Source organism: Chiloscyllium punctatum, chromosome 8 (genome assembly GCF_047496795.1).
Source record: "Chiloscyllium punctatum isolate Juve2018m chromosome 8, sChiPun1.3, whole genome shotgun sequence".
Taxonomy (NCBI): Eukaryota; Metazoa; Chordata; class Chondrichthyes; order Orectolobiformes; family Hemiscylliidae; genus Chiloscyllium; species Chiloscyllium punctatum.
Window position 1 is genome coordinate 123,241,234 of NC_092746.1, and position 27,688 is coordinate 123,268,921.

Genomic DNA, 27,688 nt, shown 5'->3' on the forward strand with positions numbered 1-27,688 from the left:
GGCCATGATTGCTGTGGGATCTGGTTATCACATTATGTAAAGGATGTATCTGGAGAGGGTGCAGAAGAGATTCACCAGGATGTTGCCTAGAATGCGAAAATCAGCTACAAAGAGAGACTAAATAGGCTGGAGTTATTTTCCTTAGGGCATGCTGAGGGGGATATCTAACTGAGGTGTACAAAGTTCTTTTCCAGCCTTGAGTGATTGTCTATGGGGAGTTTGCACACTCTTGCTGTGTCTGCATGGGTTTCCTCTGGGTGCTCTGGTTTTCTCCCACAGTCCAAAGATGAATGGTGGACTGGCCATGCTAAATTGCCCATAGTGTCCAGGGATGTGCAGGCTAAGTGGATTAGCCAGAAGAAATGCAGGGTTATGTGGATTGGGTCTTGGTGGGATGCTGTTCGGAGGATCGGTGTAGATTTGATGGGCCGAATAGTCTCTTTCTGTACTGTAGGGATTCTATGATTCTCTTAAGCATCCCTCTGATTTTATTGCTCCACCATTGGTGGTCAAATCTCCACTGCCTTAATCCTAAATGTCTGGAGTATGCTATTTCTCTGCCACTCTACCTCACTACTCTCCTTTCAGACACACTTTAACACCTACCTCTGACTAAGCTTTTTGTCACCTGTTTTAATTCCTCTTTCTGTGGCCCAGTGTTGTACCTTGTTTTAAAATGCTCCTATGAAAACGTTGGAATGTTTCATCATATTAAAGACACTATAAATACAAAAGTTGTTGAAATAGCTTCAAATTGATGTTACAAATAATAATGAAAAAGCCCATTAAATCTCAGAACTTGAAAATTGATTTATAAAGTGCAAGAGGGAGTTACCAACACAATAAGCGTGATTACTGCTGTCAGTGCACAGTTAATTATTAACTTATTCCATTCACAAGATGAAACAACCACCAGGATCAGCAGGGTTAATTATTCTAAACTTCAAGATATAATCAAGTAGTTAGTTCAGCAATTATCATGTTTGCTGTCACATATATATTTTGATTTAAGTTGCTTGAGATTGCAGAAACACATTGATAATCTAAGTATGTATGTAAAATTAGCCAGTCATATAAAATAGAAAAGGTACTGATCTCAGCCTGAAATGAAGTTAAATGCTAAGTCGGCGACAAAGTAATAGCAAATTTGTAGAAGGTTTATTTGTTGTTTAGTGCGTAATGGCTGCAGACTATAGCAGAGGCTCCATTAATACAGATTCCACCATAAATTAGCAGGGAAATTCAATGTGGAACTACACTTTGCTGATGTTTAATATTCAGCACAGGAGAGCTACATGCTCACAAGTGCAAGCATAATGATTATACACACAATCAATCACAGGCAACAACTGAAGAATGCAGATGCTTACCTGCTTTCCAAACTCAATGTGAATAAAGTATGCCTGCTTATGAAGTCCAATACTAATTAAAACAGTTGACAATTTCTGAACAGTTTCTCAGCTTGAAGTTCTCCTTGATTAGGGTTAATAAAACATTTTTTTGTTAAACCTGATATATAATTTGGTAAGGAATAAAAAGGAGTCTCTATTTTTAGTGTGTTGTAAGGTCTCCATTGTTATTAATGTTACAGTGCTTCCTTAACTTTAGGATGAAGGTTTGAAAGATCCAAGGAAGAAGAGCAAGAATCTATTGAGGAATAGGCAAACAAAAACCAGAAAGAAGAAAACTGGAGAGAAAAATACACCTTTAATTTTCTCTCTTTCCTTAATTAATTCTCTTGCTCTCCACATCCAATGTTGCCAACTAATTTATTCCTTACTTTATGCTTCATTGTTACTGTGCAAGTTTATTGCCCTACTCTCCTGGGAGTTTATGTACAGCATTATAGACGGCAGCAAAGTTCCATCTAATATGTGGTACTTCACATATTAGTCTAGACAGACAGTGAGGGCCAACAATATGGAATTTTATCTCATTCTCATTCGGCCCCCTCATCCACACACAAGGTTTTTTCTCATCTGGAGTTGTTGTCGAGGAATTGTTTCTGAAATTTTTCCTCATGAGCTTGAGGAAATTATTGCGCAAATACAGCATTCGCTGCTCTGGCATTCTAGCTCAGGTCAGCTAACTCACGACATACCTCAGACCTTAAAATAAACGCTTGAAATCTGAATCAAAAACAGAGTGCTGGAGGAACACAGAAGGGTCAGATGCTGCCAGATCTGCTGTGTTTCTCCAGCATGCTCTGTTTGTTCCTGAGACCTTCATGGTCTGTGCAGTACAGAAACACACTAAGTTTCACATGTACTGCAAAAGTAAACCAATGCTCAAGATAACAATGATGTGGAAGTGCGGTGTTGGACTGGGGCGAACTTGTTGTTATCGTGTACAAAGTTAAAAATCACAAAATGCCAGGTTATATCCAACAGGTTTATTTGGTACCTGATGAAGGAACAGTGCTCTGAAAACTTGTCGTTCCAAATAAACCTGCACAACTGGTTGTTGTGTGATTTTTAACTTTGTATACAATAACAACAAGTTACCTAGCATAGAAATGAACAGTAAAATAAAACTGAGAGTTTAAATTAGATAGAAATTAGTCCAAAATAAAAATATTTAATCTGGGAAATTTGGGTGAAAACAAATCTGGCCCAGGTAAACCAAAGATTGGCACAATAACTGTCATTAAATAAGAGGAAATAGTTTGGGTACAGTTGAGGTACATTCCAATGAGGAGAAATGGCAAGGCAAAGAAATCTCGAGAATTAAAAAAGAAACAGTGAGTTAGATGAAGCAGAAAACTTGAGACATATAGCAAGTGTATAATATAGTTGAGAGCCAGGTCAAAGATAGAAAGTTCAAAAAGCAAGTGAAAAAATAAAGAAGAGAAACAAAGGGAGCATGAGAAAAGACAGATAGCTAGCATTAAAGGTCTACTAACAGGTAAAAGGGTGGTAAAAGCAGGAGCACAGCCAATGGGGGATTTACATGCTGAGCAGTAGGAATGGCTGACCTACTAAATGAAAGATTTGTAGATGTCTTTACCAAAAGGAATACACAGCCCAAGTCACAGTGGAAATTGAGATGCTGGACAGGCTAAAACATAGACCATATTTAAAGGTGCTAAGTTACCAGGATGAGATGCCTCTGAGGATTACGAGGAAAGTAAGGGTGAAAATAGCGGAGGATCTGGCCATGTCCAATCTTCCTTTATATGGAGGAATGGTGCCAGAGAACTGGAGAATTCTGACTGTTGCATCAATGTTCAGAAAAGGGAATGAGGAAAAACCCAACAAAGACAAGCCAATCATCTAGAACTCAGGCAGTGAAGTTCTTAGAAATAGAAGTTTTGGACAAAATTTAAGAATCACTTAGACAAACGTGGATTAAGGAAAAACAGCATAGATATATTAAGGCAAGTTATTTTTTACAACTGGATTAATACTTTTGATGAGGCGATAAAGGGTGGATGAGCATAGTGCATTTGATGTAGTGCACGTGTTTTGAAAAGGCATATAATAAGGTGCTACATAACAGGCTAGGCAACAAAATTAAAGCTCATGGAATATAAGGGATAGTGTTATAATCAGGGAGAAGGAACATTGGTAAAAGATCCACAGTCCATGAAAAGATAGCCCATATAAAAGATTTAATAGCAGAGCACTTGAAAAACAGCAACAGGATTGGACAGCGTCAGCACTTATTCAAGAAAGGGAAACGAAAGTTAATGCTTCAAATCCAATAACATTTCTTCATAACCATGTCAAAGGAAACTGTAAACGTTTGCTGTTGGAATATTGTACTTTTACTGTGTTCAAAATATTTCAATTTTTGTATTTCTTTACAATGAGGTTTATTTCTATGTTATCTTATTTGCAAAATAATCTTTTTATAAACAATTGTTAAAACAAATCATGCTTATTCTTCAGTGACAGACCATCTCTTTAAACAAAAACTAAATATGATCTATCAAGCCAGATTTCAGTCAGGGATCTGACTCATCCAGCAATAACATCAGCTGGGATCATAACAGAAGCATATTATGTAAATGGAGAGAGATTGTAGAGCTCCAAATGCAGGGGGATCTGGATGCTCTACTGCATGGATTGCAAAAGATTGGTATGCAAGTACATAAGTAATTAGGAAAGCTAATACAATATAAATGTTTATTGCAGGGAGAATCAAATACAAAAGCTGGGAGACTATGCTTCACTTATACAGAGATCTGATGAGATCCTTTCTGGAGTAAAATGAACCGTACTGGTCTGTTTATTTAAAGAACCATGTAAATGTATTGGATCATAGATTCCTTACAGTCTGGAAGCAAGCTGTTCAGCCCATCGAGTCCACACCCCCAACCCTCAGTAGTCCATTCAGACCCATCCCCCTACCTTATCCCTGTTATGCTGCATTTCCCATGGCTAACCCATCTACTCTGCACATCTCTGGACACTATGGGCAATTTAGCAGGGTCAATCCACCTAACCTGCTTGTCTTTTGACTGTGGGAGGGAACTGGAGCACTCAGAGGAAACCCACACAGGGGAGAATGTGAAAACTCCACACAGACAGTCCCTCAAGGGTGGAATCGAACCCAGTTCACTGGTGCTGTGAGGCAGCAGTGCTAACCACTGAGCCACCGTGCCATAATGGAAGCAGTTCAGAGAAGGTTTGCCAGATTAATATCTGGAATGAGAAGGTTTACTTGAGGAAAGATTAGGCAGGTTAGGTTTGTACTGACTGGAACTTTGAAGAGTAAAGAGAACTTGATTGAAACATATGAGATCCTAGGTGGATGTGGAGAGAACATTTCCTCTTCTAGGTCAATCTAGAACTTGGGTCACTGTTCAAAAATAAAGGGTCACTCATTAAGGAAAGAAATGAGGATCCCTTTTTCTCTCTCAAAGACTTTGGAATCTTCTTTTGAGTCTCTAAATTACCCTCCTCACAGATTAGAATGCTTCCAAGTTTTGAATCTATCAGAAATTTTGAAATTGTACCCTGAAGACCCAGAACTTGATCATTAGTATGTATCAGGAAATGCTGCAAAATCTATGACAGCTCAAAAAAAAATCCATTCACACTATGACTCTGTTTCTCATCACTCAGTCAAGTTGGTCTCCATGTTGTTACTGTCCTTTTTATTCCATGAACTCTGACTTTTAGTTTTAGTTCAATGAGAAAAATATTCCTGCTCATGATCAGAAAATGTCAAAGTTGTTACAAGAATAGCTCGTGCAAGCAAAGAGCATGTCACATTCAGGAAGTATGGCTGTTCTTCCTTTGTGGAACACGGAGAGTTTTAATCTGCTTTAATCTTGTTTTGCACCAGATCTGCACAAATAGTAACACTGAGCATAAAAGTGTCACCCCAACATCCTACACTTGGTGAACATGGAAGGTATCTAATATGACCTTTTTTTTGCTAGCTTTTACAGTTACTCTCTCATGTTAACTCTGATCTGGTTGCATTGAAGACCTACCTGTGATGGGTGTAAGTAAGGTTCCGGTGAAGCTAAGTTAGTTTGGACAGAAACACTCTTTTCCAGTAGCACTTGAGGGAAGCCCAGCTTTTCAAATGTGTTCCTTTTCCAGTGTTTGCCCTCCTGCTGAGCCAGAGCTTCATCTTCACTGAAAGCCCGAACGACAGGCCCTGGCATAGGTAAAGGAAGGGCGCCATCACTCTCATAACCAGACACTTCTTTCTGGGAATCCCAGCTGCTGCGCTGTTTGATGTGATGGAGCTGCTGTGCCTCCCGTGCCAGCCTTGCCTGGGTTGTGTGTACATCCGAGTATCCCCGCAGCATCTCTGCCTCAACAGTCTTGTTGTCACTCTGGCTCACCTGAGTCTTGTCAAGGGGCGAGTGCCTTTCTTCAGCCAGCAGCCGCTCTGGGACAGGATTAATTTCTCCACAGCTTTCCCCGACCACACCGCAAGTCTCTTGGGTCAGTGAGGGCTTCCTGCTTTTCCTTTTCCTTGTGCTTGGGGAGTAGCCTATTGAAGATAACGAGTCATGCTGGCTGGACCATGACATGGAGTCCTCATGAATCAACTGACTGCCTTGCTGACTATACCTGGCTTCAGATCCTTCCAGGCCATTGTAATCGGCAGATCTTGAATCAGAACACTGAAAGTCTCTAACCAATGAATGGCTGTGCTGTAATGAGTAAGAAATAGTGGATGTAGCACTAGGTGAATATCGATGTTTTGTACTTGTTTTGAACTTTGGGCTGGAGCCAGACTGCTCTACATATACCAGCTGCTTCACTAGTTCTTTGCCCACTGGACTGTATTCTAAGCTCATTGATTTCTCTGGACATTTTTGCTTTGTTAATACTAGATGCTGATAAGGAGAGTTCTGGCCCTGTTTGGGTGAGTGAAGCATTGGATGTGGCTTCCGGACTGGTGATTTCTGTGGTGACCCTGCTTTGTAGAGGCTCATTCCCTCACACTGCACTTCCATGGGTGGCTCATCATAAATAGGTGCCTGGTATTCAACAGGAGGCTCCTCATAAAGAGGAGGCTCATAGCCATAGCGAGGAGATGAGGGCTGGGATTCAAAGGAATATTTTCTGTGTTGGTAATGGATTGGGGAATGATAAGGCTCCCCTCTTGCCAGTACTGGGGAACAGCCACCAACATGCTCTGCCCTTTTCAGGTAAGGAGATGATTTGCGCTCTGTAAAGAAGACCTGGTTGTCACTATCTGATGCGAAGCTGTGAGCGTGAGACAACTGGTGACCTGAAGGCCGGCGTGACCGTGTTCCTGGCTGGCTCTCAGCATTCCCATTACCCTGATGCAATAAATAACTTGGTTCCCGGTCTGTAACTTTAATTAACATTCGCTCCTTTGTTCCGGTCATCCAGCGATGAGGTGATGTCCTGCAAACAAAAAGTGAAAAGGAAGAAAAGCACAGAGTTAAAACAAGAAGCCCAACAATATGAACAGTAGCTACAGAAAGTGAAACTATTGATGCATGGATCCCTGTTTTTCACTCTCTTGTTTGTTTAATCCACTTTGAACACTGAAAAAAATCTTTTAAGTGAATTATTTTTGTTTTCCATTTAGATCAATCTAATAATGGCAGTTCAGGTAATACTTTGGTACAGAAGCAATGTGTGATCACTTCAACCATTTCCAAGCTGCTTCACTCCAGCAAAGTCTAAAAACAGTCACTTCCAATAAAAGATTGCATGTAAACCTTTGTACCATTTCCTGGCTTCACCTCAAACTTTTCACAGAATGCATCAATTATCAAGCAATTTCCTTTGTGGCTGGATATTCACATTTGGGTTAGATGTGGCATAACATTTCTGAACAGTTCAATTAGAAATTATGTTAATGAAAAATAAACGAGTAACAGATTAATAATTATTTTTGAAAAAAATTCTTTCCAATGTAACCTATTGTCACCATGCTTTATGAAGAAACATAGTTTCATTTAGCTTAGAATCATAGAATAGTGCAAGGAGTCTATTGTGTTCATCAAGTCAGTGCCATGTTTTTGAAGATCAATATAGTTAAGTTCCACAACCCTGCTGTTTCAGCATATCCATATAACTTTTTTCTCACTTTCATCCACTATCCCCATACCTTTGGATTACCTTATTATTGAAAAAATCTCTCAGCCTTGAAGATAATTACTGACACAGCCTCTATAGCCTTCTGCTATAAAGAATTCCACAGATTCACTGCCTTCTGAGAGAAGAAATTCCTCATCAGCTCTGTCCTAACTAGGCAACTCCTCATTCCAAGACTATGCTCTCTGATTCTAGACTCTCCCAACAGGGGAAATAACCTCTCAGCAACTACCATGTCAAGTCCTCTAAGAAATGAAAGTTACAATAAAGTTCCCTCTCATTTTCTATAATCCAACAAGTACAGGCTCAATCTACACAACCTCTCTTCATAAGACAGTCCCTCCAAACCTTACATCAGCCTAGTGAACCCTCTCTGGACTACCACCAAAGTCAGCATATCTTTCTTTTGATAAGTGGGCCAAAACTCTCCACTATGTTCTCAGTATGATCCAACTAGTGACTTGTATGGTTTCAGCAATATCTTCCTTTGAAGGCTCCATCCTCCCTGCCTTTCTTATCATCCACTGGATATGGAGGCTAGCTTTTTGTGATTCATGGACAAGAACCCCAAAATAGACAATAGATAATAGACAATAGGTGCAGGAGTAGGCCATTCTGCCCTTCGAGCCTGCACCACCATTCAATATGATCATGGCTGATCATCCTTAAATCAGTATCCTGTACCTGCCTTATCTCCATAATCCTTGATTCCACAATCCTTGAGAGTTCTATCCAACTCTTTCTTAAATGAATCCAGAGACTGGGCCTCCACTGCCCTCTGGGGCAGAGCATTCCACACAGCCACCACTCTCATGATTCACACGGATGATCCCTGGAATGACAGGTCTAGCATATGAGGAACGGCTGAGGATACTGGGATTGTATTCGTTGGAGTTTAGAAGATTAAGGGGAGATCTAATAGAGACGTACAAAATAATACATGGCTTTGAAAAGGTGGATGCTAGAAAATTGTTTCTGTTAGGCGAGGAGACTAGGACCCGTGGACACAGCCTTAGAATTAGAGGGGGTCATTTCAGAACGGAAATGCGGAGACATTTCTTCAGCCAGAGAGTGGTGGGCCTGTGGAATTCATTGCCACGGAGTGCAGTGGAAGCCGGGACGCTAAATGTCTTCAAGGCCGAGATTGATAGGTTCTTGTTGTCTAGAGGAATTAAGGGCTACGGGGAGAACGCTGGCAAGTGGAGCTGAAATGCGCATCAGCCATGATTGAATGGCGGAGTGGACTCGATGGGCCGAATGGCCTTACTTCCACTCCTATGTCTTATGGTCTTATGGTCTCTCTGGGTGAAGAAGTTTCTCCTCAGCTCTGTCCTAAATGGTCTACCCCATATTTTTAAGCTGTGTCCTCTGGCACTCACCCATCAGCGGAAACTTGTTTCCTGTCTCCAGAGTGTCCAATTCTTTAATAATCTTATATGTCTCAATCAGATCCCCTCTCAGTCTTCTAAATTCAAGTGTATACCACCCCAGTCGCTCCAGTCTTTCAGTGTAAGGTAATCCGCCATTCCAGGATTCTCTCCATGCAGCAGTTATTATTCATTTAAATAACATTCAGCTCCTGTATTCTCCCTGCCAAAAGCATAATCTCTCATTTCACATGCTATATTCCATCTATCAAGTTTTATCCCTACTTGCTTAATCTGTCTATACCCCCCTTCCAGTATTTTTGTGTCATTCTCACCACTTGCCTTTCCACCTAGTTTTGTGATACCCACAAAGCTGGCTGTAGTGCATTCACTTTTCTCATCTATGTTAGCAATATCTATTGTAAATTACAGTTGCCCCGGCACTGACCGCTGTGGCACTCCACAATTTACAGGTTGAAATCCTGAAAATATGCCCTTATCTCAATTTTCTGTCTTCTACTAGTTAGCTGGTTCTATTCATGCTGTCATACTTCTAAACCAGGGGCTCTTATTTTATTAAGTAGCTTAATATGTGGCACCCTATCAAATATCTTCTGAAAATCCAAATAGATTATATCCACATTGTCCCCTTTATCTATCCTGCCTGTTAGCTCCTCAAAGAAATTTACCTCCAACATCATGGGCTCTTATGTGTGTGGTACTTCAACAGAGCTCAAGGCATCTCTCCAAGCATAACTGTGTTTGAAAAGTTAAACGGCATTGTTTAATGGCTCAGTTCAATTTGGCTACCTTTTTTTTCCCTAAAAGGCTCAGCCCTGGATAAGGGTCCAATCATTAGAGGTTGGATAAACCACTGAAAAATGTTGTGATCTTACTATTGTTACTATTGGTGATGTCACTATTGAATGAATCAGATCCCAAATACAAAACAAATGAGTTCAGAGGAAGGGTCACTGGACCTGAAACGTTAACTCTGATTTTTCTTCACACATGCTGTCAGACTGCTGAGCTGTTCCAGCAATTTCTGTTTCTAATTTACAGCAGCTGCAGTTCTTTCAGTTTTTAAATGAGAACCCAGAATGGAATCTGACCAGGTAGGACACAGTTTGTTTTGTTTTAGTTTAAAGTGGCCAAAGCATAAACACCCAAGAGTTTTAACAACAAGACAAACTTCATTATATGTAATAAATAAAAATAAAATAAGCTTAAGCTGTTTATATAAAACAATTTGAAAGACTTCAAATCACTTGTCAAAATAAAGTCCTAAGTGGTCCCCAATATCATATTAGTTACTCAAAAAGTAGGGAAATTTTCCTTTCCTATCAAAGGAACAGGTTTGACAATTGTTTCTTCTCAGTTCCTGTCCTGTGAGCGTAGGCATTTTCTCTTGACCACTCACGCAACATAGAGCTTACACTTCCTCAACTTTTTTTATTGATCTGCTGAGTTAAGACCATTAAAAAAAGTGGAAGTAAGGCCATTCGGCCCATCGAGTCCACTCCGCCATTTAATCATGGCTGATGGGCATTTCAATGCCACTTACCCGCACTCTCCCCATATCCTTTAATTCCTTGCAAGATTAAGAATTTATCAATCTCTGCCTTGAAGACATTTAACGTTCCGGCCTCCACTGCGCTCTGTGGCAATGAATTCCACAGGCCCACCACTCTCCAGCTGAAGAAATGTAATAGAAATATTTACACATATTCCCTATAATGTGGAAGCAGGCCATTCAGTCTACACCAACCCTCTGAAGAGTACCCCATCCCTGTAACCCTGCATTTCCCATGGCTAACCCACCTAGCCTGGACAGTGCGAGGAAGCCCACACAGACACGGGGAGAACACGCAAACTCCACATAGACCAATGACTGAGGGTGGAATTGAACCTGGGTCCCTAGCACTGTGAGGTAGCAGTATTAACCACTGAGCCACCATGCCACTGAGTTTTGTCCTGGAAGCTGCAAAACCTATATCCATTCACTGAGGTAACTTATTTTGCGAATGTCTCTGCATCTTTTTTAAAAGGAGAGACTCTGTTTGCTGGCCTGTAGTACTCTTTCAAACTACTTTTCAAAAACCTTTATATTAAATTAAACAAAAAACTTGTTTTACCTAGCTTCTGCTCAATTAAGATTTCTCTTGCCATTCATTAACCTCTCAGTGCAAACAAATTTCCATTAACACTCCAGGAGGCACACTCTAGTTTAAAGTCATAGTTCTAGAAGGACTGACCTAATTAATTGTTAAATCCCTTCAAAAAATAGACCGACATTCATATTACACTAGTTTAAAATCACAAACCTTTCATGCAAGGAAAATTGCAAATCTTTGGATATGCCTACCTCAGGGAATAATGAATGCTTTCTTTTGAATATATTTAAGGCTGGAATAGACAGATTTTTGGTCTCTTAGGAAATCAAGGAATATGGGGAGTTGGCAGGAAGGTGGAGTGGAAGCCAGGTATCAGCCATGGCCATGATGAATGGCAAAGTGGGTTATAAAGTCATGCAGCACGGAAATAGACCCATTTGTCCAACAATCCATGCCAACCATAATCCCAAACTAAACAAGTCCCATCTCCTAGAACTTGGCCCATATCCCTCTGAACATTTCTTATTCATGTACTTATCGAAATGTCTTTTAAACATTGTAACTGTTATCTGCAACCACCACTTCCCCCGGACGTACATTCTACACATGAATAACTTTCTGTGTAAAACAGTTGCTTCTCATGTCTTTTTAAAATCTCCTTTGACCTTAAAAATATGCCCCCTTTTCTAGAAATCCCCCACCCCAGGGAAAAGACACCAGTCATTCATCTTATCTATACTCCTCTTGATTTTAGAAACCTTTATAATATCACCTCTTTCCCAGACTCCAGTGAAAAAAGTCCCAGCCTATCCAGCCTCCCTTTGTAACTCAAACCTTCCATTCCTGGCACCATCCTGGTAAATCTCTTCTGAACTCTCTCCAACTTAATAATAGCCTTCCTTTTAGAGGGAGACCAGAACTGATACAGTACTCCAGAAGAGGACTCACCAATGTGCTGTACAACCTCAACATAATGTCCAAACTCGTACACTCAGAAGTCTGAGCAATAAAGGCAAACATGCTAAACACGTTCTTAACCATCCTATCTATACGTGATGCAAACTTCAAAGAATTATGTGCCTGAACCCCAGGTCTCTCTGCTCTACAACACCGTCCAAGGCCTTAATTTTAATTGTGTAAGTTTTGTCTTTGCTTGTTTTATCAAAATGCAATACCTCACATTTATCCAAATTAAACTCCATTTTCTACTCTTCAGTCCATTGACCTAATTGATCAAGATCTCTTTGTAATTTCAGATAACCTTCTTTACTGTCCATTGCACCACCAATCTGCAAAAACTAACCATGCATGTCAATGTACAAGGCCAATGTAACACCTTTATTTAAAAAGGAAGGAGATAAAAACAAATAACTCTCGGCCAGTTAGCTTAATGTAGCACAGCGCTTAGAAATGTATAATAAAATCAAGTAGAGTCAGCATGAAATTATACCTGTCAAATTTGAGAATTCTTTGAGGTAGTAACAAGCCAGATAGATAAAGGGAATATTTGGATTTTCAGAATGCTTTTGATAGGTACCACACATTAGGTTACTTAGTTCGACAAGAGGCCATTGTGTTGGGAGCTGTATATTAGCAAAGACATAAGATTGGTTAACCAATAGAAGACAGAGACTTGGGAATTTTCAAGATTGCAACCTGTAACTAGTGGTGTGCCACAGGAATCAGTGTTCCGGCCACAATTCTTCACATTCATAATTTGGACGAGGAAAGTGATTGTAATAAAGCCAAGTTTGCAGATTACATGAGAACGCGTAGGAAGCCCAGTGGTGAGGATGACACAAACAGGCTGCAGAGCGTTAAATAAGATAAAGTGAGTGGGCAAAAACTTGGCAGATGGAATATAACGTGAGGAAATGTGAGGCTTTGCATTTTGGCAGGACGAATGGAAGTGCTAGATATTTTCTAAATAGAGAAAGACAACAGAAAGCAAAAGAAAAGAGGGATTGAGAGTCTTCATCCATGAATCACAAAAACCTAGCATTCAGTGGGTAACAGAGAAGGCAAACGGAATGTTGACATTTATTTCAAAGGGAATAGAATATAAAAGTAGGGAGATTTTGCTAAAACTGTACAAGCCCAAGTCAAACCACAGATGGAATAATGTGAACAGTTTTGGACCCTTTATCTAAGGGGAGTATACTGGCAATGGAGGTAGGCCAGGGAAGGGTCACCAGGCTGATATCAGTTATGGAGGGACTACCTTATGAGGAGATATTGAGTAAAATGGGACCAATGCTCATTGGAATATAGGAGATTGAGAAGTGACCTTATTGAAAATACAAGATGCTTAGGGGACCTGTTAGGGTAGATATGGAAAGGTTGTTGCCCCTTATCGGAGCATCTAGGACCAAAGGGCATAACCTCAGAAAAAGGGGTTTCACATTTAGACGGAGTTGAGGAGGAATTTCTTCTTTCAGATGATTGTGAATCTGTGAAATTCTTTACTGCAGAGGGCTGCTGAGACTTAGTCATTAAGCATATTCAAGGATGAGAGTTTTTAATGAGTAAGGGAATCATGGGTTATGAGAAAAAAGCAGGAAAATGGAGTTGAAGATGATCAGATTAGCCATGATCTCATTGAATGGCTGAGCAGATTTGATGGGCTGCAAGGCTTACATTTGCTTCTATATTTTAGCCTGTTAATGGTGCTATAATGTAAAATACAAATTGTTGGCATTATTGCAGCGAATATGATTTTGTTAAAAAAGCTGTGCAGTTTTGCTCAACTATTTCAGAGGGTATTAAGATTAAATAATGAATGTGTGACAGGGTATACAGAATAGATTCTGTTCCCTCAGGATATTGATACACCAGTTGGGTTTCATGATAATCTGGCAGCTGTCATGATCAGTTTTTCACCAATACCAGACGTATTAACTTCAATGTCACAATTTGTTATAATGGGAATTATAACTCCACATCCGAATTATTATGACAGTGCTACAGTAATTGCATTTTCTTAGGAGACAGGGAACATTTCAATCTCATTTATTGAGCCCTTTCACAATACCAACCTTATCAATTACCCATTTTAATACTAGGTTGTTTAAATCGATTCAGTATTTTGTCCTAACATTCCATCCAGTTACAACACAAAACTAGGTTGAGTTGTGAATGGTGATGAAGATCTAAAGTGGCAAATTAGATCAGTTTAAGTGAGGAGGTAAATGCCTGAAAGATACCGATATTACTATAATGTGCATTAGTGTGAAGTTGTGAAGTAGGAAAAGAAAACAGTGATAGATGAGAAATGCCAATGCACAAAGGAATCTGGATGTCCTTGCGCATCGGTCACTGAAAATAAGCATGTAGGTGTAGCAAGCAGTTAGGAAGGATGCTAAATTGGCCTTCATTGCAAGAGAGTATATATATATAGGAGCAAAGAAATCTTACTGCAGTTGTGGGTTTCATGAGACCACATCTGGACTAGTTTGCACATTTTTGGTCTCCATATTAAGGAAAGATATACTTAACATTGATGGGGTGCAGCAGAAGTTCAACAGACTGATCCCTGGGATGGCAGGCTTGTCATAGAAGATTAATGCAAATAATGATCTGATAGTCATTAAGGAGATGTGGTTGTGGGATAAGGATTGGATCCTGAAGTTTGAAAGGTATATGATATTCAAGAAGAATAGGAAACTAGGAGGGAGTATTACTGTTAATAAAGGATGGCATTTTGTGCAATAGATAGGAAGTTAAAGATGATTTGGTTCAGAAGATTAAGATGTAGAATCAGTTTGAATAAAAATGTGGAATAGTAGGATAAATAAGTCACTAACGGGAGTTGCCTATAGGCCTCCATCAGTATACACAATGTGCAGTGATTGTAACAAGATCAACCATGTGGACCCCATTGATTGAGTTCCCTGATTGGACCAGGTTAACAGCCCCAATCAGGGAGCTCTGGCTGACAGATATAAACAGGAGTGTCAAAGGTTCTGTTCACTTAGAGCAGGAAGCTGGATCAATATCAAGAACTTTCCACATGTACATAAAGGGTGACTTGGTGACCAACCCCTGTAGAGTTATTTCACAATGCAAAACATATACGAGGAGAAATACCTGGGTGTTTGTGATAATGGAATGGCAATAATTGTCTGTGACACTAATCTCATAAAAACTAGAAAAATCAGATTGAAGATAGTAGCCTGTGAGATGAGTTCAAATGGTTTGGTAAAGCAGCACGTTCTGGAACCAACCAGAGAGAAGATTATATTAGACATATAATAAGCTGGGATGAATTAATGACCTCAGGATAAAGGCAGTTCCAGCTGTCAACAATGACATTATGACTGAATTTTACATCCAGTTTAAAGGAAAGAGATTTGCTAAGGCTTATAATTTAAAGTTAAATAAGAGTAACTATATCAACATAAAAGCCAAACTAGCTGCAGCAAACTGGCATACTATGCTAGAGGATAGATCAAGAGAGACACAGTTGCAGATGTTCAACCGGATATTTCAGAATAAGTATATTCCTATAAGAAAAGTTCTGAAGGAAGGACCAACCATCCACAGTTAACTACAATGTTAGAGAAAATACCAAACTGAAGGAAAAACCATATAACTGCAAGCTTTCATGGTAGGGTCAAATAGGAAGAACAGTAGAGAATAAATAAAAGGTTAATCAGTTCAAATAAAACAGAATATGAGAGGAAGATAGCTAGGAATATAGAAATGAACGGCAAGACTTTCTTCAGGTACTTACAAAAGAAAAGATTAAGTAAAGCGAAAATTGGTTCTCTGGAATGAGAATGGGGAGTTAATAGTAGAAAATAAGGAAATGTAAGAGAAAGTGAACAATATTTGACTCCTTCCTCACTATAGAGTATACAAATCTCTTCCAGGAATAGCTGGAAATTACAAAGTATTAGGAAGAGAGAAAGTTAATGAAATTACAATCACTAGGGAATCCCAGAAGAAATTACTAGGATGTTGCCAGCTATGGAAGGTTTGACTTAGAGAATAATGTTAGACAGGCTGAGATGTTTTTCACTGGAGCATAGGAGGTTGAGAGGAGGCCTTATAGAGGTTTATAAAATCCATGAGGAGTATAGATAGGGGAAAAGCACTTACTATTAACCCTAAGATAGGGGAGTTTAAGAATGGGGGCATTGTTTTAAGGTGACAGGAGAGAGATTTTAAAAAGACACGAGGGACAAATGTTTTACACAGAGGGTGGTTCGCATATGGAATGAACTTCCTTGAAGAAGTGGTGGATATGGGCAGTTACAGCATTTAAAAGACACTTAAATAAATATGTAAATAGGAAAGATTTGGAGGTGGGGATGTGGGTCAGGAGTAGGCAGGTAGAACTAGTTTAATTAGGGAACATGTTTAGCATGGACTGGTTGGTCCATACCGTATGGTTCTGTGACATTAAGAAAACTGATCAAGCTGTGAATTGTCAAGTGTTCAGGTCTCAGTGGACTTTGTCCTAGGATCTTAAAGGGAGGTGTCTAATGAGGTAGTAGATACATTGGTGATAACTTTACAAAAATCCCTAGTTTCGGAAAGATTCCATCATACTGGAAAGTAGTAAATGTTTATTTAAGGAGGGGGAGGCAGGCATTAAAAAGGATACTATAGACCAGTTAGTTTGAAGACTGTCATAAGAACAGTGTAAGGAACAGCCATTAAAGAGATTATAACTGGATACTTAGGAGAGTTCATGGTACCCAGGGAAAGTCAGTATAGTTTTGTGGAATAATAATCATGTTTAACTTATTTATTAGAGTTCTTTGAGGGAGTAACATGTGCTGTGGATAATGGAGAACCTTAGCCATGCTATACTTGTATTTCCAGAAGGCATTTGATAAGGCATCATATTAAAGTTCATCACAGGAAATAAAAGCTCATAGTGTCGGGGACAAGGCATTAGCATGGGTTGTGTGGCAGGGCTCTGTGCTGAGGTTTTCAACTTTTTCAATTTATACGAATGAATTAGATGAGGATGAATGAAGACATGCTCAATCTATTTGCAGAGAACATAAAGATACCCGGTAGGTAGAAAGGTAAGTAGTGAAAAGACCCAATGAGTTTGCAGATGGATACTGATGAGTTGAGCGAATATGCAGAAATCTGGCAGATGGAGCATGATGTGGCAAAGTGTGAAGTAATTGGGGCGGCATGGTGGCTCAGTGGTTAGCACTGCTGCCTCACAGCGCCAAGGATCCAGGTTCAATTCCACCTTCGATTACTATCTGCGTGGAGTTTCCTCTGGGTATTTTGGTTTCCCCCCACAGTCCAAAGATGCGCAGGTTAGGTGAATTGGCCATGCTAAATTGACAATAGTGTTCAGGGATGCCTAGGTTAGGTGTTTTAGTCAGGGGTAAATATAGGGGAATGGGTCTGGGTGGGTTACTCTTCGGAGGTGCGGTGTGGACTTGTTGGGCCGAAGGCCTATTTCCGCACTGTAGAGATTCTATAAGTTCACTTTGACAGGAGGAGTGTGAAAATAGAGTATTCCTTAAACAGAGAATGACTGTCAAATCCTGAGGTGCTGGGGGTCAAAGTCCTCTACTGTACTTGTCACAAAAAGCTAGTATGCAGATACAGTAATGTAGAAGGCAAAGAGGATGCTACCCTTTACTAAAAGAGGAATTGAACATAAAAGTAAGGATTTTATGGTTTAGTTATACAGAGCATTGGTGGGATCACATGTTACAGCGTATGTGTAGTTTAGGTTTCCTTATTTAGGAAAGAATGTAAGTGCAGTCAAGGCAGATCAGAAGATGTTTACTGGATTGATAGAATTAGTCAGGGATCTCGAAGTGAAGGAGCCATTGGGAAGTAGTGACCATAATACAATAAACTTCAATCTGCAATTTGGGAGGGAGAGGGTACAATCGGAAGTGACAATTTTTCAGTTGAATAAAGGGGACTATGGAGCTATGAGGGAGGAGCTGGCCAAAGTTCAATGGTGCAATACCTTAGCAGGGATGACAGTGGAAGAACAATGACAGATATTTCTGTGTATAATGCAGAAGATGCAGGATCAGTTCATTCCAAAAAGGAAGAAAGATCCTAGGAGGAGGCATGGGTGGCCGTGGCTGACGAGGGAAGTTAAGAAACATATAAAGTCAGAAGAGAAAAAGTATAACATAGCAAAGATAAGCGGGAAAACGGAGGACTGGGAAGCTTTTAAAGAACAACAGAGGATTACGAAGAAGGAAATACGCAGAGAAAAAATGAGGTATGAAGGTAAACTGGCCAAAAATATAAAGGAGGATAGTAAAAGCTTTTTTAAGTATCTGAAAGGCAAAAAAATGGTTGACTAAAATTGGGCCCTTGAAGACAGAAACAGGGAAATATATTATGGGGAACAAAGAAATGGCAGAAGAATTGAATTGGTACTTCAGATCTGTGTTCACTGGGGAAGACACAAGCAATCTCCCTGAGGTAACAGTGGCTGAAGGACCTGAACTGAAGGGAATTTATATTTGCCAGGAATTGGTGTTGGAGAGACTGTTAGGTCTGAAGGTTGTTAAGTCCCTGGGGCCTGATGGTCTACATCCCAGGGTACTGAAGGAGGTGGCTCGGGAAATCATGGACGCGTTGGTGATTATTTTCCAGAGTTCGATAGATTCGGAATCAGTTCCTGCGGATTGGAGGGTGGCTAATGTTGTATCACTTTTTAAGATAGGTGGGAGAGAGAAAGCAGGAAATTATAGACCAGTTAGTCTGACTTCGGTGGGAAAGATGCTGGAGTCTATTATAAAGGATGAAATTACGAAGATCTGGATAGTAGTAACAGGATCGGTCAGAATCAGCTTGGATTTATGAAGGGGAAATCATGCTTGACTAATCTTCTGGAATCTTTTGAGAATGTAACTCTGAAGATGGACGAGGGAGATCCAGTAGATATAGTGTACCTGGACTTTCAGAAAGCTTTTGATAAAGTCCCACATAGGAGGTTAGTCAGCAAAATTAGGGTGCATGGTATTGGGGGCAAAGTACTAACTTGGATTGAAAATTGGTTGGCTGACAGGAAACAAAGAGTAGTGATAAACGGCTCCATTTCAGAATGGCAGGCAGTGACCAGTGAGGTATCGCAGGGATCAGTACTGGGACCGCAGCTTTTTACAATATATGTTAATGATATAGAAGATGGTATTAGTAATAACATTAGCAAATTTGCTGATGATACAAAGCTGGGTGGCAGGGTGAAATGTGAGGAGGATGTTAGGAGATTACCGGGTGACCTTGACAAGTTAGGTGAGTGGTCAGATGCATAGCAGATGCAGTTTAATGTGGATAAATGTAAGGTTATCCACTTTGGTGGCAAGAACAGGAAGGCAGATTACTACCGAAATGGAATCAATTTAGGTAAAGAGGCAGTACAAAGAGATCTGGATGTTCTTGTACACCAGTCAATGAAGGTAAGCATGCAGGTACAGCAGGTAGTGAAGAAGGCTAATAGCATGCTGGCCTTCATAACAAGAGGGATTGAGTATAGAAGCAAAGAGGTTCTTCTGCAGCTGTACAGGGCCCTGGTGAGACCACACCTGGAGTACTGCTTGCAGTTTTGGTCTCCAAATTTGAGGAAAGGCATTCTGGCTATTGAGGAAGTGCAGCACAGGTTCACGAGCTCAATTCCTGGAATGGCGGGATTACCTTACACTGAAAGACTGGAGCGACTGGGCTTGTATACCTTTGAGTTTAGAAGACTGAAAGGGGATCTGATTGAGACATATAAGAATATTAAAGGATTAGACCCTCTGGAGGCAGGAAACATGTTTCCGCTGATGGGTGAGTGTCGAACCAGAGGACACAGCTTAAAAATACGGGGTAGGCCATTTAGGACAGAGCTGAGGAGAAACCTCTTCACCCAGAGAGTGGTGGCTGTGTGGAATGCTCTGCCCCAGAGGGCAGTGGAGGCCCAGTCTCTGGATTCATTTAAGACAGAATTGGATAGAGCTCTCAAGGATTGTGGAATCAAGGGTTATGGAGATAAGGCAGGAACAGTATACTGATTAAGGATGATCAACCATGATCATATTGAATGGTGGTGCAGGCTCAAAGGGGAGAATGGCCTACTCCTGCACCTATTGTCTATTGAATGGTTTGCACTGTAAAGGAAAGGTTGGACAGGAAAGGATGTTTCCTCTTGTGGGGGGTGGGGGGGAGCTGGGAAGGCAATAAGTAAATTGAAGTTGGGGGTGATTGTGATAGGTTGGAGTGGAGGGTGGATCAGATAGATCGGATTGAAGATGGACAGGTAGGACATGTTCCAAGTAGAAGGGTTGGATCTGGGATGAGGTGGGGGTAGGGGAGATGAGGTAACTCCTCCAGTGCCACTGACCACTTCAACTCCCCTCACCACTACCCCCGCCCCCCAACTCCGCCAAGGACATGCAAGTCCTGGACCAAATCCAAGTCGCCTGACAACTGAAGGGAGAATGACTCATCTTCCGCCTTGGAACCCTCCAACCACACGGCATCAATGTCAACTTCACCTGTTTCCTCATCTCCCCTCCCTCCACCTCATCCCAGATCCAACCCTCCAACTCGGCACCACCCTCTTTAACGGTCCAACCTGTCCATCTTTCTTCCCACCTATCCACTCCACCCTTCTCACTGGCATATCACCATCACACCCCCACCTGCATCTACCTACTGTCTTCCCAGCTTCCTTCCTCCCAGCTCCTCACCCACCCTCTTATATAACTCTCAGTCCCTTTCCTCCCCACCGACATGAATATTTTCAAGTCAGAGGTAGATTGACTCCCTCACCTAAAAAGTATTTAAGATGATTGAGGGGAGATGGAAACATGAAATTAAAAACAGAACAGATTAGCCATGATCTTATTAAATCATGGAGCAGGAGCAAGCTTGAGGGGTCAATTGACATACTCTACTACTCCTATATCTTATGTGTACAACCTAGTATACCTTAACTGAACCATCTCCAACTGAATATATTCTTGCTTAAATAAAAAGACCTAATTGTACACAATAGTCCAGGAGTGGTCTCAACCTAAACCCTGTGTAATAGTGGTAGGAGTTCTAATTTTGTACTTCAACCCATTTGCAATAAAGGTCAACATGCTGTTTGCTTTCCTAATTGCTTGATATACCTGCATGTCAACTTGCTGTTTTCTTCTTTGAGGTATCCAAAAAAAGGTTTGCATTGAAAAACAGTTACGCTTGCTCACTGGGCAGGAGTTAATTTTAGTTCAGCAGGGTAAAACAACTATATTGCTATAGTTGAGAAGCAAGTTGATAGAACACGAACAACACAATCATAAAATAAGACTTCATCACACTAACCATCGGCTTTTAAGATGTCAGCAAGGACTCAGCTGGTAACACATGAAATTAAGTCACACTTAAGACAAGCACATAATCTCGACTGACATGCCAGTCTAATACTGAGGGAATGCTGCACTGTCCATGTGCTAATTTGTGGCCAGATGGACATAGCAGATCACACAGTATTGAAGAAAAATTATTCAAGTTCATAATTACATGTCAATCAATATCACCAAAAATAGTTTGTTCTGAAGGTTTGCTGGACTCAAAATGCTAATTGTTTTTCTCTCTACAGATGTAGCCAGACCTGCGGTGCTTCTCTAGCACTCTTTCTTGTTTCAGATTTCCAGCATTTACAGTTGTTAGTGTTTATGAAAGCTTTTACATCATTACTTAATGCTGCATTTCCACATTACAACTGTGAATACATGTTGAGAGGTACTGCAATTGGCTTTGAAAGTGCTGAAAGGTGGTGGTGTCTTTTTCAAGTTGACTTGCTACATGAAAAAACAGCACTTTTTTTACTCAATTGTAACATGCTCTTGTAAAACTTTACCTGTCGTCAAGAAAGATGAAGTTCTCTGACTGTTATCCTCTATCCTGGAGATATTAATGAGATTGACAGCCTTGTATTAGAAGAACTGATGAACATAAAGCATGTTTGAAGACTGACAGTTATTTCTAATTTGCTCCTTGCTGAAATTTCTAACAAATGGTTCAAATTGGAATAGAACTGATTGAATGATCACTGCATATCTTTGATACATTTATGAGCAAGAAAGTGAATTCCATGATTTTTCTTTACTACTTAAAATATGGACATGCATTTACAAATGCCAGCTTAAATGACAGCATGTTCATGTTCCACTGAATTTCAGTTTAGCCCGTTGTCTTCGGGTATCATTTAGCCTACATATTGTTGCATTTTGAGTTAACTTGCTATTTATTTTAAAATTACATTAGCTTATTTGTCAACCTTTGCTCGCGCTCTCTTACCATGTTGCCAAATGTAATATCCCTGAAGGCTTCACTATATCATCCAGTTCACCCTGGATGAACAGCTTTTTTTTTTAAAACTGTTCCAATTTTTTTTTATAGATGAGAAAATTTAAAAGCCACATCATTTCCACAATGCCCATGTTTTTTATTCTCCTGGATTTTGTTCATAGCAGAGTTTTATAGTCTAATCTTTCATTCCTGGAAAATCTTGGAGGGCTCACAACCCCACAACTAAGTTGCCATGTGTGATCCTTTGCATAATCTGAGGCCACTCTAAACCAGGCACTGGTAAACCCAATAGCAAAGCACTCTGTCAAATTAACAAATTAGATTAGGTTGGATTGGATTGGATAGGTGGATGAAGGAAAATAGGCTGAAATAGACCTTGGGAACAGGGTAAATAGAATTAGCCCACTATCAGCTCTCTGCTTCAGCTGGATGATCAGCAGCTGAATGTAACACTGCTGATTATAGAGTTCTTCATCTTCACTTTTTACTGTGAAATTCCCAGAGCTTACAATTGTCCCCAATCAACTTCCACTTCACATCTGACAGATTTGCAAACTTGCACAATTTTCTAAAACCTTGCAATTATTATTCAAAATTTCCAACCTTTGGTTTTGAACATGTAAAATATACAAGAGAGCTTGTGTCACTACTGCCTGAAGTGGTTGCAATTTCTGTATATGAATCTCAGTCAAGATTTACAGGATTGAGAATAACCATATTCTTCCAAAACCTTCTCTTTAAATTGTAGATCGTTCCTGTGTTGACTCTTTCTCCCATCTACAGTGTCTGGATGACTTGTAGCACTGGTTCTAACTCTGCTCTGCCCTGGTAACCTCTAGCATTGGTTCTAACTTGGCTGTGTCCAGACAACCTCTAATATAAATTCCATTCACTTTAGCCTACAACTGTGCAACTCCCAAATCATCACTGGGTTTTAAAAAATATGTTGAAGTATTATTTATCTACACATTGAAAAATATTTGCCCTTATTTTATTGCAAATTAGACTGGGTCAAAAATTAGGAAGTTACTGAAAGCTTTGATGATCCATCTTGGCTACAGTGATTCCTCAGCCACTTTTGTTGGCTCAGCCAGGATTTATTGACTACCTCCAGCTGCCATTGAGAAGGTGATGGTGAGCAGCCTTCTTGAACCACTGGAATCTATTTGCTGGAGATACAACTTTAATGCTATTAGGGAAGGAGTTCTGGGATTTTGACCCAGCAGCATTGAAGAAACAAGCCTCTGACTTGCTCTTTTAGCTTCTTACTTATATGGCTAGTCCAGTTCAGTTTCTGGCTACTGGTTGCCCCCAGGATGTTGACAGTGGGTCATTTAATGGCGATATTGTTAGCGAATGTCAAGGGGTGATGGTTAAATTCTGTCTGGTTGGAGATGGTCATTGCCCAACAATTATGTGGTGCAAATGTTACTTGCTACTTATTAGCCACGATGCTGGCTGCAGTTCATACCTGACACATAGGAAGATGGATATGGTTATTGAAGGTCAGCCATCTCAGCTCCAGGACATCTTTGCAGGTGTTCCACAGGATACTGTCCCAAGCCCAACAATCTTCAGCTGCTTCATCAATGACTATCCCTCCATCATAAGATCAGAAGTGGGGATGTTCACTGATGATTGCACAACGTTCAGCAGCATTCAGAACTCCTCAGGTACTGAAGTGGTCCATGTTCAAATGCAACAAGATCTTAACAATAGCAAGGTTTGGGCAGACAACTGACAACTGCCAGTGCCAGCAATGACCACCTCCAAAAAGAGACAATCATCCCTGGACATTCAATGACATTTGCCATCACTGAATCCCCCACTATCAACATCCTGGAGTTCCCATTGAACAAACACTGAACTGGACTAGCCACGTAATTACCATGGCTACAAGAGCAGTTAAGAGGCAAATAACACTGCAGCAAGTAACTCACCTCTGCCTCCCTAAAGCCTATCCACCCCTGCAAGGCACATGTCAAGAGTGTGATGGAATACTCCTGGATGAGTGCTGCCCTAGCAATGCTCAAAATTTGACACAGTATCCACAGGACTGGACAAAGCAATCATTTGATATGCATCACTTCCACATACATTCAATCTTGCCACCAAAGACACCATAGACAGCATCTTCCAAACCCATGACCACTTTCATCTAGAAGAACAAGGGCAGCAAATACATGGAAACACCACACTTGAATTTCCTGTCCAACCCACTCACCATCCTGATCTAGAAACATATCACTGTTTCTTCAGCACTGCTGGATCAAAATCCTGGATTCCTCTCCCTCTCTAACAATACTGTGGGGTACCTACACCAAATGGACTGCAGTGGTTCAAGAAGGTGGTTCACTGACTCGTTCTCAAGGGTAACTGGGATGAACAAAAATACTGGTCCAATTAGTGATGTTCACATCTCATGAATGATTTTTTAAAAATAAAATGCTAGTAATAATTCACCCACTATCATCCTGGGACTATCATTGAGCAGAAACTGAAATGGACCAGCCATATGAATACTGCGGCTAGAACAACAGAGCAGAGGATAGGAATTCTGAGGCAAATAACTAATTTGCAGGCTGTCAATCAACCTGTCGATCATCTCCAAGAGACAAGTCAGGGGTGTGATGGATTATTTCCAAACAACACGGAAGAAGCTTGACAACATCCAGGACACAGCAGCCCATTTTGTTGACAAAATCCTTCAATATTCTTGCTTTTTATCACAATAGTAGCAGGGTTTACCATCTAGGTGGTCTAGATCTGGATCTAGATCAGTGTAGTAACTCACCAAAGCTTCCAATAACATCTTAAAATACACAATCCCTGCACCCTAGAAGGACAAAGGCACAAGATGCTTATGAAAATCACCACTCTCAAAATCCTCTCCAAATCACACATCATCTGATGTGGGACAACATCACTGTTCCTTCACTGTTACTGAGTCAGAATTTGGAAACTCTTTCTTGACAGCCCTTTGATCTTCTACAATACAAGGACTGCAGCAGTTCAAGAAGACAGCTTACCAGGGCAACTGACAAGGGTAATGAATGCTGGCCCAACTAACAACACCCACGCACCATAAATACTGATGGGAGACCATACAGTTAAAACTGGCGCATGCCACATTGTTTTAATAATAAAGCCAGCATTTGAGGGAATTGGTTGCATTTTTCCAGAACAAGAAAATAAATAATGAAGTAGCATTAGAAATTAAAAACAATAAGGTTGATCAGAGTTCATCAAGTGTGAAATGTATATACCTGATATTACAGTAATGTTTAAAAATATGCAGGAAAAACTGGAGGTTTCTATAACATGAGTCAAGTTTAAAAATAAAACATCAGGCCCAAGCCACCGCAACGCCTTCAGATCGTTTAAACCCACAACTAAAAGCTTAATCAGTGTTCTCGGGGAAAAAAAGTGTCTCCGCTTTTAAGCTTTGTCAATGGCGACATTGTGTTTCACTGAAAGCCCTTCATTACAGCATCCAAACCATTCTCGTGATGCACGGTAGGGAGATCTGCTCATTAAAAAAAATTTACGAGGCTCTTTTAAAATCAGCTTGATTCATCAAATCCCCCACACATAATTGTACTTGCAAACCAAAGAAAAATGCATATGCTAAATGGAAGGAAAGCAATCCAAATTTAAATACGTATATTACTGAAAAAAACAATTGTACTGGGACAGGAGCTAGATTGGAATCAATCAGTGGCAGTATTTCACTGCTTTAACAAGTAATGGTAACATTCTGCCTGGAATACACAGTGAAGCTACAAATGAACTGAACCTGAAACAGTCATTTGCCTGATCTTTCTGTAGTAGCTAAAAACTCATTTGAATAGGTGTTCGGTAGTTTTGTTTATGTAAGTGCCACAACATTCCATTCCAACACAGGGTCTCACCTAACAGGTTCAAGCCCCTTGCAGCTTCCAGGGATGAAAGCAGAGGCTGCAGGTTAGATGAGCAAACTGATGCTGAACCGTGATACAGGAAGCCACTCAGGCAGGGGTGCGGGGAGAAGAGAGTTAGGAATACAGCCAGGGGTTGCGATAGTTATCTATGTAAAAAGGATTGAGTGTGAGTCCAGATGGATGCGTGGCCTACCGTTGCCAGGGTATGGGCCTGGAAACTAACTTAAAGTGGAGGTGGTGGAGAGGGTGAGAAAGGGAGAGAGAGCGCGAGAGAGACAGAGCGTGAGCGAGAGTGACAGCATGAGAGACAGACAGAGCGCGAGAGAGAGAAAGTGCAAGAGAGAGAGAAACGTTTAGGTGCTGTAGTCCACTGGAGTTTGTATGGGTGGCATGGTGGCTCAGTGGTTAGCACTTTTGCCTCACAGCGCCAGGGACCCGGGCTGAATTCCACACTCAGGCAACTGTCTGTGTGGAGTTTGCACATGTGAAGTTTCCTCAGGGTCCTCTGGTTTCCCCCGACAGTCCAAAGATGTGCAGGGTAGGTGGATTGGCCATGGGAAATTGTTCATAGTGTCCAGGGATGTGTAGGTTAGGTAGATTAGCAAGGGAAATGCAGGGTTATAGAGATAGGACATTGGGAGGTCTGGGTGAGATGCTCTTTGGAGGGCCAAATGGCCTGCTTCCACACTGTAGGGATTCTATGATACATAGGTACTGATGACAAAGGTAGGGCTTGAAAAGAGCTTTGGCTTACCCAAGGTCCAAATTAAAAAGCATAACCTAAAGGTAATGACCTGGGATTTATTCCCAGGATCTTGAACAAAGTTGAGTACAATAAATAAGATCAAAGAGCTAAATGCATGGCTCAAAGACTGATGTGGGAGAAATGGGTTTCCATTCAGGTTGCAGTAAAGTGGGAGCTGATCTGTTGGGACAGTCATTGCCAAACCCATGCTGGGACCAGTGTTCTGGCAAATTGTATACCTAGGGCAGTAGAAAGGACTTTAAAGGAAATATAGAGAGCGAGAGAACAAGCACTGAAAGAAGTCATAAACTGAAGGGAAAGATCAAGATAAGAATCCAAGGCAGGAATAAGGGAAATGATAACCAGAGTAAGGCGGGCAAGGACAGAGTATATAAACATTCCAAAGCACTAGCAGAAAAAGCCAGAGGTTGCAAAAAATAATAAAAAGGCACAACAGAAAGTGCTGAAGCTGAAGGAATTTGGAATTTGTAACAAAACAGGTCAGTTGTCAGCTCAAGTAGAAATAAATATATACAATCAAATAGCCATTACAGGGACATGGCTGCAAGATGACACAGGTAAGGATCTGAATATTCAAAATGTTTTGGGAAGACAGGAAGCTAGGAAAGGGTTATAGGGAAGCTCTGTTCATTGCAAATCATGATAGCACAATAACGAGTTGGACATACTGCTAAATATCAATCTTATCAGTGGA

The 27,688-nt window shown here is 40.6% G+C and overlaps 1 protein-coding gene across 8 annotated transcripts in view; it reads right to left on the reverse strand.

Moving 5' to 3' along the window:
- Nucleotides 1-27,688, reverse strand: part of arhgap39 (Rho GTPase activating protein 39) — a 556,622-nt gene that overhangs the window by 206,456 nt on the left and 322,478 nt on the right. For all 8 annotated transcript variants that reach the window (XM_072576394.1, XM_072576401.1, XM_072576396.1 and 5 more), the window contains one exon: nt 5,444-6,842. In XM_072576394.1, the coding sequence (XP_072432495.1) occupies nt 5,444-6,842 (1,399 nt within the window). The remainder of the gene's footprint in view (nt 1-5,443; nt 6,843-27,688) is intronic.